The sequence below is a fragment of the Budorcas taxicolor genome, chromosome 1 (assembly GCF_023091745.1).
Source record: "Budorcas taxicolor isolate Tak-1 chromosome 1, Takin1.1, whole genome shotgun sequence".
Lineage (NCBI taxonomy): Eukaryota > Metazoa > Chordata > Mammalia > Artiodactyla > Bovidae > Budorcas > Budorcas taxicolor.
The window spans coordinates 53,149,995-53,169,614 of record NC_068910.1 but is presented as its reverse complement, the minus strand read 5'-3'; the positions used below and the strand labels follow the sequence as shown (position 1 = coordinate 53,169,614).

The 19,620-nt window shown below is 45.6% G+C and overlaps 1 protein-coding gene across 1 annotated transcript in view; it reads right to left on the bottom strand.

The window, feature by feature from the left end:
- The window catches only part of GLB1 (galactosidase beta 1), a 97,746-nt gene extending 79,526 nt beyond the window's left edge, over positions 1–18,220 (bottom strand). Inside the window, exon 1 of the mRNA XM_052635778.1 lies at positions 17,087–18,220. Coding sequence (XP_052491738.1) covers positions 17,087–18,166 — 1,080 coding nt within the window. The 5' untranslated portion in view covers positions 18,167–18,220. The remainder of the gene's footprint in view (positions 1–17,086) is intronic.
- Positions 18,221–19,620: the final 1,400 nt, after the last annotated feature.

Sequence of the window (19,620 nt, the reverse complement as noted above, 5' to 3'; positions counted from 1 at the left end):
TAGTGATAAGAGTTACTCTGAAATGTTGATGGTATTAAAACAAAATAAAATATTTTTGAAAATAGCAATGCTTGGGAAGGAACGTTGGGGAATTTTCTGGGGCAATGGTAACATCCTAGAGCTGAATCAGGGTTTGGGATTACCAGGTGTATGCGTTTGTCAAAACTCATCAAGCAGTGGGCTTCCCTGGTGGTCTAGTGGTTAAGAATCCTGTTGCCAATGCAGGGGGACGCGGGTTCAATCCCTGCTCCGAGAAGATCCCACATGCCTCATGGCAACCAAGCCAGTGCATTGCAACTACTGAAGCCCGTGCTTCCACAAGAGAAGCCCCCACACTGAGAAGCCCATGCATGACAACTAGAGAACAGTCCCCACTCGCCGCAACTAGAGAACAGCCCCCACTCACTGCAACTAGAGACCAGCCCCCACTCGCTGCAACTAGAGAGAGCCTGCACACAGCAAAGAAGACCAAGCACAGCCAAAAATAAACAAATCTTAAAAAAAAACCCAAAAAATTTAAATTAAAAAATCTCTCATGCATTTCACTGTATGTAAAGTCTGTAGTAGTGAAAGTCGCTCACTGACTGACTCTGTAATCCCACGAACTGTAGCCCGCCAGATTCCTCCGTCCGTGGAATTCTCCAGGCAAGAATACTGCAGTGGATAGCCATGCCCTTCTCCAGGGGATCTTTCTGACCCAGGGATCGAACCCAGGTCTCCTGCATTGCAGGCAGATTCTTTACCATCTGAGCCACCAAGGAAGGCCCATGTAAAGTTTACCTTAAAGGGAAAAAGGGCTCTAAACAAATATTGACCTCTAGGTAATGATTTATATGCTGATATATTTCAGAGGAAGTACACTGATGTCCGCAACCGACTCCCAAATGCATCCCCAAAATAAGACAGAGTTGATGGATGCAGTGATGAATGGAGGGATAGACTGACAGTAACATGTTAATGGGAGAATCTGAATGGTGAGGATATGGAATGTTTTCAACTCTCTGTATGTGTGAGAACTTTTCCAAGTGAAATGTTGACACAAATTAAAAAGTCGGGGCAGGAAGAATTGGAGAAAGGTGGTCAAAAGACACAAATTTCCATTTACAAGGTAAATAAGTACCAGACATGTCATGTACAATATGATGACTCCAGCTAAGAATGCTGCAGGATCTATAGGAACATTGTTAAGAAAGTAAATTCTAAGAGTTCTCATCATAAGAAAAAATTTTTCTTTCTTCTTGCTTTCCTTTTTATCTTATCTGTACGAGAAGAGGGATATTACCACCTACTGTGGCAATCATTTCACAATATGTAAATCAGTCAATCATGTTGTTTTCCTTAAACTTATCTAGGGATGTATGCCAACTATTTCTCAATAAAACTGGGAAAAAATTAGGCTTAAAATGTGAACTCAGGGGACTTCCCTGGCAGTCCAGTGGTTAAGACTCTGCTCCCAAAGCATGGAGTGCGAGTTCAATCCCTGGTCAGGGAACTAGATCCCACAGGCCGCAACTAAGAGTTGGCACAGTCACATAAATAAATATTTTAAATTAAAAACACACACATCTACATCAGCTCCTGTGGATACTCCCTGGGGAGCTCATCGTACTGTATGCTGATAGGGTCTCATCTCAAACTCATCCCTCGAGTCTTTGTGACTTCCCACCCCAAAGTCAGTGCGGACAGTGACTGCAGCCATGAAATTAAAAGACGCCTGCTCCTTGGAAGAAAAGCTATGACAAACCTAGACAGCGTATTAAAAAGCAGAGACATCCCTTTGCTGATAAAGGTCCCTCTAGTCAAAGCTATGGTTTTTCCAGTAGTCATGGATGGATGTGAGAGTTGAACCATAAAGAAGGCTGAGCGCCAATGAACTGATGCTTTCGAACTGTGGTGATGGAGAAGACTCTTGAGAGTCCCTTGGACTGCAAGGAGATCCAATCAGTCAATCCTAAAGGAAATCCACCCTGAATATTCATTGGAAGGACTGATGCTGAAGCTGAAGCTCCAATACTTTGGCCACCTGATGCCAAGAGCTGACTCATTGGAAAAGATCCTGGTGCTGGGCAAGACTGACAACAGGAGGAGAATGGAGAGACAGGATGAGATTGTTGAATGGCACAGTGACTCAATGGAGCAAACTATCTCCATTTGAGCAAACTCCAGGAGATAGTGAAGAACAGGGAAGCCTGGTGTGCTGCAGTTCATGAGGTCACAAAGAGTCGGACACAACTGAGGAACCAGAGATCAAATTGCTAACAACTACTGGATCACTGAAAGAGCGAGAGTTCCAGAAAGACATCTACTTCTCCTTTATTGACTATGCCAAAGCCTTTGACTGTGTGGATCACAACAAACTGTGGAAAATTCTTAAAAGAGATACCAGACCACCTTACCTGCCTCACGAGAAATTCATGTACCTAACATTCCAAGTTCATTGACCTAACATTCCAGGTTCCTATGCAATATTGTTCTTTATAGCATCGGACTTTACTTCCATCACCAGTCACATCCACAACTGGGCACTGTTTCCTCTCTGGTTCCGTCCCTTCATTGTTTCTGGAGTTATTTCTCCACACTTCTCCAGTAGCATACTGGGCACCTGCAGACCTGGGGAGTTTATCTTTCGGTGTCATACCTTTTTGCCTTTTCCTACTGTAACTGGGGTTCTCAAGGCAAGAATACTGAAGGGGTTTGCCATTCCCTTCTCCAGTGGACCATGTTTTGTCAGAACTCCCCACCATGATCTGTCCGTCTTGGGTGGCCCTACACGGCATGGCTCATAGTTTCATTGAGTTAGACAAGGCTGTGGTCCATGTGATCAGTTTGGTTAGTTTTCTGTGATTGTGGTTTTTATCCTGTCTGCCCTCTGATAAGGATAAGAGGCTTATGGAAGCTTCCTGGTGGAAGAGACTGACTGTGGAGGAAACTGGGTCTTGTTCTGATGGGCGGGGCCATGCTCAATAAATCGTTAATCCAATTTTCTATGAGAGACTTTATATTTTTGGGCTCCAAAATCACTGCAGATGGTGACTACAGCCTTGAAATTAAAAGATCCTTGCACCTTGGAAGAAAAGCTATGACCAACCTAGACAGCATATTAAAACACAGAGATATTACTTTGCTGAAAAAGGTCCATCTAGTCAAAGCTATGGTTTTTCAGCAGTCATGTATGGATGTGAGAGTTGGACTATAAAGAAAGCTGAGTGCCAAAGAACTGATGTTTGTGAACTGTGGTGTTGGAGAAGACTCTTGAGAGTCCCTTGGACTGCAAGGAAATCAAACCAGTCCATCCTAAAGAAGATCAGTCCTGGGTATTCATTGGGAGGACTGATGCTGAAACTAAAACTCCAAAAATTTGGCCACCTGATGTGAAGAACTGACTCATTGGAAAAGACCCTGATGCTGGGAAAGATTGAAGGCAGGAGGAGAAGGGGACGACAGAGGATGAGATGGTTGGATGGACATGAATTTGAGCAAGCTCCAGGAGTTGGTGATGGACAAGGAAGTCTGGCATGCTGCAGTCCATGGGGTTGCAAAGAGTTGGACACAAAACTGAGTGACTGAACTGAACTGAACTGGACTGTAGCCCGCCAGGCTCCTCTGTCCGTGGCATTCTCCAGGCAAGAATACTGGAGTGAGTTGTCATTTGCTTCTCTAGGGAACCTTCTTGACCCAGGGATCAAACCTGGGTCTCCTGCAATGCAGGCAGATTCTTTACTGTCTGAGCCACCAAAGAAGCCTGTCTTACTTCTAGGACTTCCCTGGTGGTTTTACTTCTAGAGGAACCCAAATTAAGACAACTTGTTCCAGAAGTGGCCTAAACAGCAGATCCTCATGATGCCGAGTCTATACCTGGATTTCTCATTTCCTCTATGTCAAGACAGCAGTGAGAACCCTAAAGGAGTGCTAAGTGGAGGGGGCGACAGCCTCTGGTAACGCAAACACACGCACCGAGGCCCCACCTGTACAGGGCTGGGAGGAGACACAGGCAGACAGGAGCTGGCATCTGCCTTAGCTCTCCCTGTGGGACGGGGCTGAAGGACAGGGTGCTGCTAACTGTAAGGACTGTGGGCTTGGCTGGCTTTTATTAACCGATTGGCAGCTTTGAAGAAAGACTGGCTGACAGGCTCAAATCATGCGTCCACGCAGGGCATGCTGTGAATGCTAGAGGCTTCCGTGGCAATGTTGAAAGAGACGTATATCTCCTGCCAGAAAGATAAGGCCAGGACTTAATGGGGTGGAGGGGAACGTGGCGAGCGGATCTCGAGGGGACACAACACAAGGAGGAGAGACGGGAGCGTATGGACGTGGCTCACTCTCCCAAGATTCATGAGCTTTCATCTTGGGAAAGGCATTCAACCCGGCCCCTGTGCTGCTGGAACCCGGTGCCTGGGAACTCGCACTTGATGCTGACCTACAGGAAATGAAGTGAGGTGCCCGGACCGCATTGCAATCCTAAGGAACGTGTGAGACGGCTCTAAGAGATGAGAAGGTAAAGCCGGTGACCAGACACCCCACCATCTGCCTACACTCCCCAAGCCTGGCCAGATAAGGCACCCTTCCGTAAGGAAGGCCGCAGTGAGGAGGCCCTGGAGACCTCAGGTCCCCTGAGGGCTGTGCTCTGTGGGCAGGGCAGGGCAGGGCAGAAGACACTCCTTCGTGTCTTCGAGGGTGATGAAGTGCTGACTTACCCAAAGAGGGGCCACCTAGCCGCCGGGGGCCGGTGGACATAATCACCATCACTATGACCGTGGTGGCAACCGGGGCATGTTGAGAGATGACCTCAGGCAAGGGCTCAGAAACCACAGCATTCCGAGACGGGGGGACAGTTGGGCAGCCAGTGGGGCTCCAGCTTGATGAGTCTCACAAGAGACAAAAAAATCAGTCACTCATGAACAAACGGCTGAGGTCAGCCACCACCATGGGAAATCACGGCTCCTTCATCCAGGCCCCAGCTCTGAGGCGGGAACTGACTGATGGAAGCGAGGATCCCCTTGCGGAAGGGCACTGTGATGCCACCCAAGTACACATGATAAAAATTCCTTCCCCAGTGGGACTTAGGGCACCTTTGTCCTAAGGAAAGGGCACCCCTAGACCTTGTGAGGCCTGTCCAATGCAGTCTGGGCTGACACTGACACCAGGCCCCACCTTGTTGCTCTTTGGGAGACCATGGGAAAGGGCCACATCCTTTTCACAACAAGTCCGAGGACCTACCCGATGGCAATGTCCCCAGTCATGAGTGTAAATTGGGATAGTTTCCCCAATGGCTCAGAAGTAAAGAATCCGCCTGCAATACAGGGGATGTGGGTTTGATCGCTGGATTGGGCAGATCCCCTGGAGAAGGGCATGGCAACCCACTCCAGTATTCTTGCCTGGAGAATCCCGTGGACAGAGGAGCCTGGCGTGCTGCAGTCCATGGGGTCACAAGGAGTCGGACACGACTGAGCATGCACTCAACTCAGCTTCCTTAACAACCTCCCGAGCCTTCCACCTGAGTTAAGAGCCCGCTGTTGGGCGAAGGGCCAGATGATTGCCCTGGAGCTACCCACTGCCCACCTCCACCCAAGAGAAATCTGAACAAGCCCACAGTTCCTCCTGAAACTGAAGATTCCTGGTGCCTCTTCCACAGAGACTCAGGGGACACCCTCACCACATCCGCAGTCAGATCCCCTGTGAGCCCTGCCAGAAACAGGCTGATGCGGGGAGACCACTTGTTTAACCGCACACCAGCCCCAGGGGTGGCCGTGGAACGCCCACACCGCCTCTGGCATGTGTGACTCACTAAAGAGCATCAGAAGCAGGCTGTGAGTGGGCGTGACAGCGGGGCACCTTCTTTCTCTTGCTGCATGGATCTGGTGCCTGCTCTGCTCTGCCCCCTGAGACCTTGACTGCCAGGATGCTCTCTGAGCTGTCACGGTAGTCAAGCAGCAGTGTGTTATTTAGACCTGGGGAGCAGTGACAAGCCTCTGAAAGAAAGCTTAGAAAAGCAGCAAATGGGGGGACTTCTCTCTGGTCCAGTGGTAGACTCCAGCTTCCAATGCAGGGGACGTGGATTCAGTCTCAGGCCCCCGAAGCAGGATGCCGCAGGGCAACGAAGCCCGTGCCACAGCTAGAGAAGCCCATGGCTGCAAGGAAGACCCTGGGTGCGCAACAAAGACCCAACTCAGCCACACAAATTTAAGAAAGATTTTTAAATGGACAGATGCAGAAGCAAGAGACGTCACCTAAGAGACTGCCTCTAACTGGTGCCTGTCAACAGGGAACATCCACCTCATGGCTCCAAAGCGACCCTTCTCCATACGAAAGGACCTGAAAGGATCCAGCTTCCTTAATCCCTGGGCTGTGGCACCACGAATGGGAGTAAGGCAATCGAGGAGTGGGGAGAGGAGAAGGAGCGAAAGCTGTCTTTAGAGTTTACTCCCCCAATATATATACAATGGAAAATCAGCCTTCTGTGCAAATTCCACCCCTTTTAAATAATTAGCACTGGAACCAAATACTGAAGAGTCACAGTTTTATTTCACATGTGCTCAGGTGTGGGAGCATCACTATTTACAATGCATGAAGTCACAGCATTCACAAAAAGTAATTCCAAGCAAGTCAAAGCCCACGCTTTTCCAAGCCACCCCACCACCCCCAACCAATGAGCACACTGCATCCAATACTGGAGAAAAAGAAGGCCAGAGTACAAGTAACCCCAGTCCACGTACATATCAGGTAACTCACACTGTCCAGTACAACAGTTTTAAAGTTATTGATAATGTTTAAGATTATTTCAGGGGTAAATAAGCCTTTCTTTGAAAAAATCAAACATAACATCAGTCTTTACATCACCAGGTAATACAAACATGCCTCAAGTTTCCTGATCCTCAGGACTAAAGATGATTATATTTGCATTATTAGAGCACAGTCCTCAACCTGAATAAAGAAAGAAAAGCAGGTCGGTGCCATCACAGTTACGGGTCATGCTGATTATGTGAAGATACTTAAGTTGCTCACTATAGTTCGGTTAAGCACCTCTTCACGGACCTCCATCCCTAGCCCCTACCTACCCTCTCAACCCACCCCAGAGGCCCCACAGCCTGGAGAATCCCTGACACGAGCTGCTCAGCTCCAGGGTGACAGAGACACAGCCCTCCTAGGCTGATAGTACCCCAGGGGTGAGGGAAATGGGATTAAGAGAAGGGGAAAAGACAGGGGTGAGGGTGTTTGCACTGACGGGCTTCCCAGATCCCTCAGTTCACAGAACAAGGAGAAAGAACAGCAGTATTACAGACAACTCTGAAACACACTTCCACTGTGCTAGAGCAGAAGCCCTTTCAAACATCAAACCTCCTGGAAGCATCATTACATCAGACAGGCTGGAGGGGCAAAACCGCCACAGGGAATGAACAGTGATAACCAACGGATCTGGAGGAATTTGTGAATCATCTGCTATAGCTTATGTATTTACTCATTTTATTCATTTATGCCTCTCTTACTCCAAACAGATTTTTGTTCAGCCTTCCAAATGACCGTGGATAGAAAGAACACATTTCAGTGGAAGAGGAAGGAAACATGGCAGAATAGAAAAGAAATGAGCACAGTTGAGGATCAGTTCCCTACCCTCCAGGACTCACAGACATTCACAGATTTAATTCTACCCGCTCCTCTCAGAGCAGAGGGAAGTGCACATTTCATTAATTTTAAATAAAATTTAAAAATTTAAAATATAAAATAATTTTTAAAAGTTAAAAACAGACCTAACTTTCCACAGAGGAAAGAATCATGTCCATTTGAAATAGTATTTTAACTGAGGATAAAAATATATCCTGAGCTGCATTAAAACAAACAAACCCGCAACCAGTAGATTTCATCCTATTAATATTTCATGACTATTTTGAATTCATAAAATACACAGTAGGATACATATGGAATTATATTGCATTGTTAGGAACCAAAATATTCAATATAAAATAGAAGCAAATATAAAATCAAAGAAGGTTAATTAAAAATCCTATAATCAGAAAATCTCTATACCTTCCACTCAATTTTGCTACGAACATAAAACTGCTGTAAAAATAATACAAGCTAAAGTTTTCCTTTTTCAAAAAAAATATTTATTTCCCAGCAATTGCCACAGAAACGGCTTAGAAATGACAACAGCCAGTAGCACTTAGCTCATCTAGTCCCTTAAATTATAATCTCTAAATATTTCCCATTAAAAGAAACCAGAGCTCCTCAAGAAATTACTTAATCCAAGTCTGGGTAGAATATATACAAAATAGGCCTACAACAATCAATAACTATTATCAACAACAAAATTACATAGAAGCCAATTTGAAACAGCTCCTACTGGCTGAAGATGGGCTATTCTGAGCAGCAAAAGATTTAACATTTCACTGGATTGAAACACATCAGACATGTAAAAATAGCCAAATTCAGAATACTCCCTCTCACACAAAAGAAAAGCTTTTTGGTCATCCTTGAAGTTTGCTGGGGTATCAGCTCATTATCCTGAAAACTGAAGACCGAAGGGGAAGAATCCGCGTCTCTCTCGCCTTTGCTACAGACTTTTTCAGAATAACCAAAAAACTGATGCAGAGAATTCTTTGTAGAAAAACCATAGCTAGTAAATACAGAAGAAATGATGTAATTAAAAATCCTCGTTTTGGGGGCTGATGGCCAAATTATACCTCTTTTTGGTCACGCTGTATGGCTTGTGGGATCTTAGTTCCCCAATCAGGGACTGAACCTGGGCCCTCAGGAGCAAGAGCTCAGAGTCTTAACCACTGGACTGCCAGGGAATTCCCAGGATTATATTTCTAAGTGCCATAAAAATGCCTTCAAAATACAAAACTGAGGTAAAAGAAGCTTCCATTGTCTCTTGAATACATTAAAGCCAACTAATTATTCCTAGAAAGTCTACCTGGTATTCTGGCCTACTAAATTCTGTATTAAATGTATCAAACTTTCAAAAATCACCGTTTTATAATCCCTACTAGACTAATGACTTCAGGCAACAATCATCAACGACTCCTGAAACCTTAGATGAAAAGATGTGCAACTTTCTAGTGGTGGGGCCAAGCTGACAACACCTGATCAACCTCAGCCTCACCGAAAACAGTGGAGTCTTCCTACCAAAAAGGGCAAAAGTTGAACACGAATCTGTCCAGCTTCTAGCTCTAACTTTAATAGATGTCCACCTCTATCAGTTTACAGAAAAAATGAAGGAGAGTACATGTCAAACACCACCACAAATCCAAAGTGTAGGAAATACCAAGGTATAAATCCAGATAACTTGAACAAATAAATGACACAAAATAAGAAGACATCTTAAAGACTTAGAGAGACTTATGAAATATATCATATATAATATATAGACCTTTTTTTTAGATCCTGATTCAAACAAAAGAACTATAAAGTGACACAATTCCTCAAGGAATCAAAGGAAAAAACTAAACCTAAAGCTAACAGAAGGGAGGAAATAATGCAAATTAACGCAGGGATAAGTGGCTCAGGCAGTAAAGAATCTGCCTGCAAAGAAGAAGACCCAGGTTTGATCCCTGGGTGAAGAAGATCCCCTGGAGAAGGCAATGGCAACCCACTGCAGTATTCTTGCCTGGAGAATTTCATGGACAAGGGAGCCTGGCAGGCTACAGTCCATTATAGTTGCAAAGAGTCAGACACGATTGAGCAACACTTTCATTTTTCAAGTGAAATAGAGAATAGAAAAAAAAAAAATCAATGAAAGTAAGAGTTCATCTTTTAAACAGATCAACAAAATGGACAAATCTTTAGCTGGATTAAGAAAAAAGAGATAAAACTCAAAATTAGAAATTAAAGAAAAAATGCTACAATGGATGCTACAGAAATAAAAAGGATTATGAGACTATTATGAACAACTGTATGGCTACAAATTGTGTAACATACAACCTACCAAGAAACATAAAACCTACACAGACTGAATCATGAAGAAATAAAAAATCTGAACAGACCAATAACTAGTAAAGAGACTGAATCAGTATTGAAAATCTCAAAGAAAAACCAAGAGCCTGATGCTCTGAAAGTCGCTCAATTGTGTCCGACTCTTTGTGACCCCATGAACTATACAGTCCATGGAATTCTCCAGACCAGAATACTGGAGTGGGGTAGCCTTTCCCTTCTCCAGGGGCATCTTCCCAACCCAGGAAGCGAACCCAGGTCTCTCGCATTGCAGGCAGATTCTTTACCAGCTGAGCCACAAGAGAAAAGGAAGGATACTAGAATGGGTAGCCTGTCCCTTCTCCAGCGGATCGTCCTGACCCAGGAATTGAACTGGGATCTCCTGCATTACAGGCGGATTCTTTACCAACTGAGTTAGGGAATTCTACCAAACATTTAAAGAATAATTAACGCTGATCCTCCTGAAACTATTCAAAAAATTAAAGAGGCGGGAACACTTTTAAGTTCATCCTATGAGAACAACATAATCCTGATATCAATGCTAGACAGGACATAACAGAACAAGAAAACTACAGGCCAAATTCCATATCCTTGGTTAATACTGATGGAAAAATCCTCAACAAATATCAGCAAACTAAATTCAACAACTCTTTTTCTTTCTCTTTGGCTGCACCACTTGGCTTGTGGGATCTCAGTTGCCTGATAAGAGGTTGAACTGGCACCCTCAGAAGTGAAAGCACCAAGTCCTAATTACTAGACTGCGAGGGGTTTCCCTTAGCAACTCTTTATATCAGTACCTCATGACCAAATGGGAAGAGTGATTCAACATATGAAAATCAATGGGTTGCACCACATTAACAGGTTGAAGAACAAAAACATGATTGCTTCAGTTGAGGCAGAAATCTATTTAGTAAGATTCTATACCTTTTTATGATAAAACACTTAAACTACGCTGCTGCTGCTGCTAAGTTGCTTCAGTCGTGTCCGACTCTGTGTGACCCCATAGAGGGCAGCCCACCAGGCTCCCCCGTCCCTGGGATTCTCCAGGCAAGAACACTGGGTTGCTATTTCCTTCTCCAAAGCGTGAAAGTGAAAAGTGAAAGTGAAGTCTCTCAGTCGTGTCCGACTCTTTGCAACCCCATGGACTGCAGCCCACCAGGCTTCTCCGTCCATGGGATTTTCCAGGCAAGAGTCCTAGAGTGGGTTGCCATTGCCTTCTCTGTTAAACTATGAATAGAAGAAAATTACCGCAACACAATAAAGGCCACGTATGAAAATCAACAGCTAACATCCTACTCAATATGAAAGACTGCAAGTTCTTCTTTCGTGATCAGGATGCCCATTCTCACCACTTCTAGTCAAGATACTAACGGAAGTGCCAGCCAGAGCAACAAGGCAAGAAAAAGGAAAAAAGACATTCAATTGGAAAGGAAAAAGTAAAATATATCTGTTCACAGATGACGTGATCTTACATGTAGAACACCCTAAAGAGTCTCCCCCAACCCCCATACACAAACAATTATTAGAACTAATAAATGAATTCAACAAAGTTGCAGGGAATAAAATCAACAAACAAAAATCAGCTGCATTTCTATACATTGACAAGAACAATCCAAAAAGGAAAAATTAAGCAATTCCAATCAAAATGGGACCAAAAAGAATAAAATGCTTGGGAATAAACCTAATGAAGGAGGTGAAAGACTCATACACTGAAAACTACAAAACACTATTGAGATTTTATTTTATTTTTACTTTATTTTACTTTACAATACTGTATTGGTTTTGCCATACATTGACATGAATCCACCATGGGTGTATACGAGCTCCCAATCCTGAATCCCTGAGATTTTAAACAGACTCAAATAAATGGAAAGACATCCCATATTAATGGATCAGGAGACTTAGTATTGTTAAGATGTCCGTATTACCCAATGTGATCTACAGAGTCAGCGTAATCTCTATCAAAACATCAACAGGATTCTTTGCAGAAATGGAAAAATTCATCCTCAAATTCATATGGAATTTCAAGGAGCCCCAAATTGCTAAAACAATTTTGGAAAAGAAGAACACTGGAAGACTCATACTTGCTGATTTCAAAAGATATTACAAAACCATAATAATAAAAACAATGAGTTACTGATATAAAGACAGACAGACAGACAACTGGAATAAACAGAGGGGCCTGAAATAAGCTGTCACGTATATGTTTACCTGGTCATCAACAAGGGAGCCAAGATCACCCTGGTGAAAGGACAGTCTCTTAAAATTTTGGGGAAACGGGATATCCACAAGCAGAAGAATAAAATTGGATCCTTACTTTACACCATATACAAAAATAACTCAAAACAGATTAAATACTTAAACATAAAACCTAACATTTAAAATTCCTCAAAAAAAAAACATGGGGAAAAACTTTATGATATTGGGATTGGCAGTGACTGCTTGAATATGAAACCAAAAGCATAGGCAACAAAATCAGAATAGACAAATAGGATATGAAACTTAAAAACTTTTTCCCATCAAGGGATACAATCAATACAGTTAAAAGTGAGTCTATGGGAGATAATACTTGCAAATCATATATCTGATAAGCAGTTTATATCCAGAATATATAAAGATCTACAACTCAAAAACAAACAAATAAACAAAATCAAATACTATGACTTAAAGTGAGCAAAAGACCCGCATAGACATTTCTCTAAAGATGCTATACAAATAGCCAACAAGCATATGCAAACATGCTCAACATTACGAGTCATCAGAGGAATGCAAATCAACACCCACAGTAAGTCTGCATCTCACACTACTACCAGAAACAAACAGAGATGGTAAATTTCGGTGAGGCTGCAGAGAACCTGGAACACCGTACTGCTGGTGGGACTGTAAAGTGGGCCAGCTGCTATGGAAAGTGGTACAGAACTTCTTCAAAACGTGAAAAACAGGACTACTACACGACCCAGCAGTTCCATTTCTGGGTATATATCCAAAAGAAGAGAGAGCAGTGTCTCAAAGAGATATCTGCACACCCACGTTCAAGCAGCACCATTCACAACAGGCAAGGGGTGAGAGGAATCCAGGTGTCCACTGATGGATGAACAAGGAAACCAAATGTGGGAGACACGTACAGTGCAATATTACTCGGCCTTAGGAAGGAAGTCTTGTCACATGCTACAATATGGACGCACCTGAGGACATTATGCCAAGTGAAACAAAAGACAAATAATGTATCATTCTGCTTATAGGAGGTACCCAGAGGAGTCAAACTCATAGAGACAGAATGTGAAGTGGGAGTTACCTGGAGCTGAGGGTGGATAGGGGCATTATTGTTTAATGGGTACAGAGTTTTAGATCTGCAGATGAAAAAGCTCTGAAGAGCTGTTGTACATCGATGTGAATATACTTAATACCACTGAACTGAACACTTTAAAAATCACTAAGATGATTAATTTTATCTTACGTGTTTTTTCAAATCACACACACAAAAGACAATTGAAATAGTCAGAAAAAACCTGAAAAATAATCCTTATCCAGTTAACTGCATTTGAATCCTATACTTACCTATAATAGATATAGCTACTTAATCCTCAGATAGTGGAAAAAACACTCTTATTAAGAGGTAGAAGACCTATCATAGCTTCTAGCCCCAAGACTTAAACAATTTTAAAGAATTACTGTGAATTTCATCAGATATAACAGCATTATGGATATGCTTTTTAAAAACTGATTCATACTGAAGTATTTTAGGGCAAAAACATATTTTCTAAGATTTGTCTTAATATACTCCGGACAAAAACAAAAAGTGTGGGGCTGGGGTAGATGAGAAAGAACAGTGGAATGGTCACAAGTGTTGAAGCTGGGTGATGGGCACATAGAAACTCAGTTGCTGTTTTCTCTACTTTATGAATACTTTCAAATTTTCCCAGTAAAAGACTTTAAAAAGAATAAACAAAGTAAGAGGGGAAAAGGAAGGAAGGATGGATGGATGTTTGGAATAAACAGCAGAGGGATAAATGTACTAAGACTTTCTAACAATAGTATCATACTACACATGCTACTGTTAATTTTTAGAAAGTTTTTTGTTTAACTTGCATTTAATAGATATATTAAAAAAAAAAAAACTAGAATGAAATTGAAAGCCTTTTCAAGCTTCAAGTAAATGTTTCTCACCACCTCCCCTGGCAATAAATAAATCAAAGAAGGTAAATGAGCAAAGAACAGGGGAACATAGGTGCCCGGGGGCCATGGAGAGCAAACCATACATACCCCTCCACAGATCATATCTGAACAGAAATGGAAAAATTTCTGCTCGGAAAGCTTCCCCCATAAAATCAAGGAACACAAACCAAGCGTGAGAAGGTGTTGCTGACTAATCCTTGGGCACAGAAGATGGACCTGTCCTGTTTCTGTTAAGACAGGAATCAGTCAACCAAGGACCTCAGAATAAGGATGACAGGGCACAGGACCAAAAAGTACTGGCAGTCAAGGCGAAGAGAAGAGACAAAGCTGCAAGAGGAAACCAGGACTGAGGGAAGTAAATTCCATCCGGCTCAGGCACTGGAAAGAAAGATCCGCAGTTAGGAAGCCAGTGAAATAACACCTGTTGGAGCAGCACAGACGCACACGGCCTTTTGCACCACAAGGTGGAAGACAAACGGCAGAGCTCACATAGACTGGGGGGACCCAAACCAGGGAGTCAGAGACCCAGGGACCCCAACTGGGCCAGGCACGAGGGACTGAGAGGGTTTGGAAGAGCGGCCTTTCTGAGACAGGGGGAAGCGCGGAGCTTGGGTGGTGCCACGGAGAAGGGAGTCAGAGAACTTGAGCTGAGTTAGGCGCTGCCCGGGGCAAAGCACTTCCCTCTCCCACGACCCCACCATCTGCAAAATGTGTTCCAAGAAAGGCTCTCCAGGGCCCCTTCCTTGGTTGTAGACAAGTTTTTCTCCAAACATACTCCTGACTGTAAGAACGATTAAACACAAGGGGGTAAATAGTAAGGAAACCACTGAAATCTCCACGCAAAGATGCATTTTAAACTTGCCTGGAAGGCCGGCTGTCAACACTTTGGCTGCCTGGAAACAAGGGAGGTGGTCTCCAGGATCTCCCAAGGTTCCACTGACCAAGAACAGAAACAAATGATACTTGCCTGGGAAAATGGAGAAATGCCCTGGCCAGGCCCTGCCTCCCTCCAAACAGGGAGACAAACAACAGGCAGAGGAAAGCAATGCCAGCAGTTGCTGCTCTGACAAATCACTGCGCATGGTGCCCACTCCCATTCCCTAGGAATGGCTGCTCCACAGATTCTCTGGGCACCCGGTACCAACAGTATCACTGCACACCCCATGGGATATTTTAAAATTGGCAACATCAAGTGCTTCCTTGTGACTGAGCCCTGGCAACTGTTGCACCACGTGTGTTTTTGTTTTTGTTTTTCGCACCACGTTTTAACACCCTCCCCTCAAAACAATCTTGAGGTACATACAGTAATTATCCCCATTGCAGGGTGAGGGAAACTGAGGCTCAGTGACTTCAAGTTTGCCCAATGCTGCCTGACAAGTGAGCAGGAAGGTGAGGAGCCCCACCCGACCCCGGTCAGAGGTCACAGAAAGATTCCCAGTGAGGCCTTTTCTATCAGGATTTATTGCTAGCCCGGGGTCACAGGGTCCCCTGCCTCTGGCACAGAGGCCAGCCGGTGGGGTCAGGGCTGCTCCAGACATATTGACCCCTGCCTCTTTTTCTGTGGATCCAGCGCAGAGATGGCCATCTGGTTCCATGACCAGAGCGCAAGGGTAACTCTGATGGGGTCAGCTGGAGAGGACGGATAGCCCAGCATCCCAAAGCCAGGACCCCCAGGGAGGAAAGGCCCCTGCCACTCCCGATGCAAGAGTCAACCTCCCCACTGGGAGGGCGCGAACCTCCATTTCTAACCCCAACCTGGGGTGGAGGGTGTGGTTTTCAGGTTCCTGGCTGCCCCTCCCCTGTAATAGTTGTGCTACATTGAAACTGTCTAACCCCCTTTCAGGGCCCATGTAGTTATGATGAACTGAAATCAGCCTCAAGGAGAGCACTTGGAAAGGACATCAGGTTCCAGGCCCTCCTCGTTACACTGTTATTTGTGTTTGAACCCTGTTCTCACCTGTAAAGATACAGGCAGTGGGAAGAACCCTTCTGTTGGGAGGCGGAAACCTGGCTCTCAGCCCCGCTGAGAGAGGAGGACACTAAGGCAAAGGGAAGTTAGGACAATGTTGCCAGTGCCCTAACTTCCCTTTGCCTTAGTGTCCTCCTCTCTCACCAAGGGCAAGTTGCCCGTCCCTAATCACTCCATCCAAGTGTCGTAATACAAATGGAGTCAAGGTTGGCAAACACCCTCTGAATTCTAGGCAGCAGCACCATGACCTTCATCTCGCAGTGCTCACATCCTTCCACTCCGCCCCCAAGCCCAAAGGCCCAGCAGCCAGTTAGCATCAATCAAGGCCCAGAGGAACAGGAGGAACCCTGTATTCCAGACAGTTTGGCTGATGCTCTCAGTGAAGGTGACTCTAATAGAATCAAGGGGGAACAGTAAACCCTCTTCTCCAGCAGCCAGAGGGGCCTCCATCTTGCCTGTTCTCCCAGATTACCTAGCCCCACTGCCCCTTTCCCAGAAAGTTCAGGATCACTGATTTCTGGAAACTGCTTAAGTCCAAAAGATTTTTAGAACACCAAGAGTCCCTTCCCTATTCCACTTGCCAGAGGCATCCCTATTCAGCAACCCATTTTCAGGGCATCCTTGTGAGTTCTGCAGAGGAGGAGGGCTTACTCCACATCATTTGGAAAACAGATGCCCGTCCTTACACGTTACTTTAGTGGCCTCACATGCATATGAAAAAGCAGGTGGTCATCTGCAGAGTTAACCTCCCTGGACTTGCCAAGCAGCCCCAGCACAGATCACAGTGCCAGCCAGTCTTGTGACAAGTGTGGGTTGGCAGGGGAGGCTGGACGGGGTAGATGGACAGCCTGCTCTGCAGAGGGATGGGGACAGAGGGCAAGGGCAACGAGGAAGCAGGCGCCCGGGGGGCAGACAGGGGTGGGGTCAGGGGGCCGGCTGCAGGATGAGCTGGGTAATTTCTGCCCTGCTGCCCAGACGCATGGGTATCCCATAATAGGCCGTGCCTGGGCTCACATATACAAATGTAGTCTCGGCCACCTGGTAGAGACCAGCAAAGAAGGGGTTCAGGAGATAGGCTGCCACGTTCAAGGGGAAGATCTGCCCAGCATGCGTGTGCCCAGAAAGGATCAGGTTAATATCTGGCCGGGCCTGGAGGGCTCTCTTGGCAGCCAGGGGCTGGTGAGCTAGCAGGACGGTGGGGTGGTCTGGGCTGCAGCCCTCCAGGGCCTTCTCCAGGTCCATGCCATGGCCAGTGTAGTGCAGCATGTTCGCTGCGATGTCGTCCACCCCAGCCAGGCAGATCCAGTCGTCATCCTCACGGTGGGCCCCGGGAGCAGAAATCCTCACATTCTCATTGTGGAGGGGCTGGACGTTCAGGGACATCAGCAGCGCAAACCAGTTGTTGACATCTGACGTGTAGTACTCGTGATTGCCTGTGACGAAGTAGGTGCCCAGGCGTGAACGCAGCTGGCCCAGAGGAGCCACAGCTGTGCGCAGGACAGAGGCTTCGGAATCGCACAGGTCGCCCACGATCACCGTGACGTCCGGCTCCAGCGTGTTCACCATCCTCACGAACATGTCCATCTTGGTCCTGCCCACTGTGGGGCCCAGGTGGATGTCCGAGAGGAGCACAATCTTGAGGCTGTTCATGGAGGGGTGCAGCCGATGCACGGGCACCTCCACAGTGGTCACCGCTGGGGGCTGGGCGGCGTTCAGCAGCCCCACCACGCTGAGCACAGTGGTTACCATTACTGCCAGTGCCGGCCGGAGGGCCAGCTTCCTGGTCTTGTCAAGGCTGCCCACTGCCCTGCCGGCACGCCAGGCCAGGAGCTGGTAGGCCTGCTCCATGCTGCTGAGGACACAGAGGAAGCAGAGCATGATGACATACGCCCCGAGGCAGGTGTAGGCAACCAGGGAAAAGAGATAGGGCTCCTCGGCCACTAGAAAGATCATGGTGAAGAAGCTGGAATGCGCCAGGGCCAGGAAGGCCGCGACGATCATCTTCCAGAGCTGGAAACAGGCTGACTCTGCAGCCGGGGAATGCTTGAGATTGCTGACGGTGCTACGCCAGATGAAGATGGAGCCGAGGAGCATGAGCGAGTTGGCAAACAGGGCGAGCTGCAGGCGGAACAGGCATCGCCAGGCCCTGAACTCCAAGCTCTCCGCCAGGTAGGACCGGGAGACAATCATGGACACGAAGACAGTCCCGGCAGCCAGGGCGGCCTTTGCCCCCAGGGACAGCTGCCTGAAGATCGTCATTGCCTCAGCTCCTAAGAGGATACCCCTCCAGCTCTGTGCAGGTGAGCTCTGGAAGGTGAGTTCCTTAGATAGGACAGTGGCCAAGGACAGGTTTCCAGGTCAGCTCCTCCTGCAACCAGGAACCGGCATCAGCTTTGTGGGATATGAGAGCTTTCTTATCCCCTGTCAAAACCTGAAGGCCACTTACATCTGCCCAACCAGCCTTGAATCCAAGCCACTCACTCAAACCAGTCAAAACCAGTCAGCTGCTACACTTTATCAGTGAACTACAAACACACCTGATTGTAACAAGATGGGCAGTTTCACTTTTCTTACAGTTCTCTGCATCTTTCAAGTATTTCCACAACATGTATATGAACTTTTATAAGAAAAACATTATTCTAAATCAGCGGTTCTCAAAGTGTGGTCCAGGGAGACCCTTTGGCTGTTGGGGTTGCGGGGGAAGCGGGGGTAGGGGGGACGGGGGTGGGGGTGTCTACTGACTGTTTTCAAAAACAGTACTAAGCCATAATCATTCTCTCATGAATGTACAGTGAAGTTTCCAAAGGTTACGTGACATGTGAAATGGCAGAACTGAATGCAGAAGTAGTTACGAGCATTCAACAGTCATCTATTAAGACAGACATGAATGGATACAAGTATACATATGGCTGAGTCCCTTCGCTGTTCACCTGAAACTACCACAACATTGTTAATCAGCTATACCTCAATACAAAATAAAAAATTCAAAGTTTGAAAAAAACAAAGTCTAATCTCCAAAAAAAAAAACCATGAAAGAGATTTGCAAAAATGTACAATGTCACTTTGTGCCCTAAAAACTGGAGACAACAACTTGTTTAAACAATATATATATATTGTTAATTAACATATAGTTTTAAATGTTCTAACTTCTAGGACAGTTACAGTTTGAGAACCGCTGTTCTAAAGTGTAAACCAGGAAGCCATGGAAAGCTAGTCTGCTGGTATTTTTTTTCAGCTGTAGGCCAAGGAGAACCGAGGCAACTGACATAAAGATTCCTGGGGTGGAGCCAGTCTCCTGGTTGGTTCTTACAGCTGGCTGGCTCCCAGACAAAAAACTGCAAGGGAACTACAGACCTGGATAGACAAAGGTTAGCAAATATTCACTTGAGGTGACCTTTTCCCAATAAGACCCAAAACGAAAATATTTTCAGCAGTTGTTTTCCAAGTAAAATTCTCAACATTGCTTTTAGATAAATAAATGTAGGCCTTGTCAAGTTCACCAGCTTCTACTTATAAAACAAACCCCAGACTCAGCCCATCGGAACTCT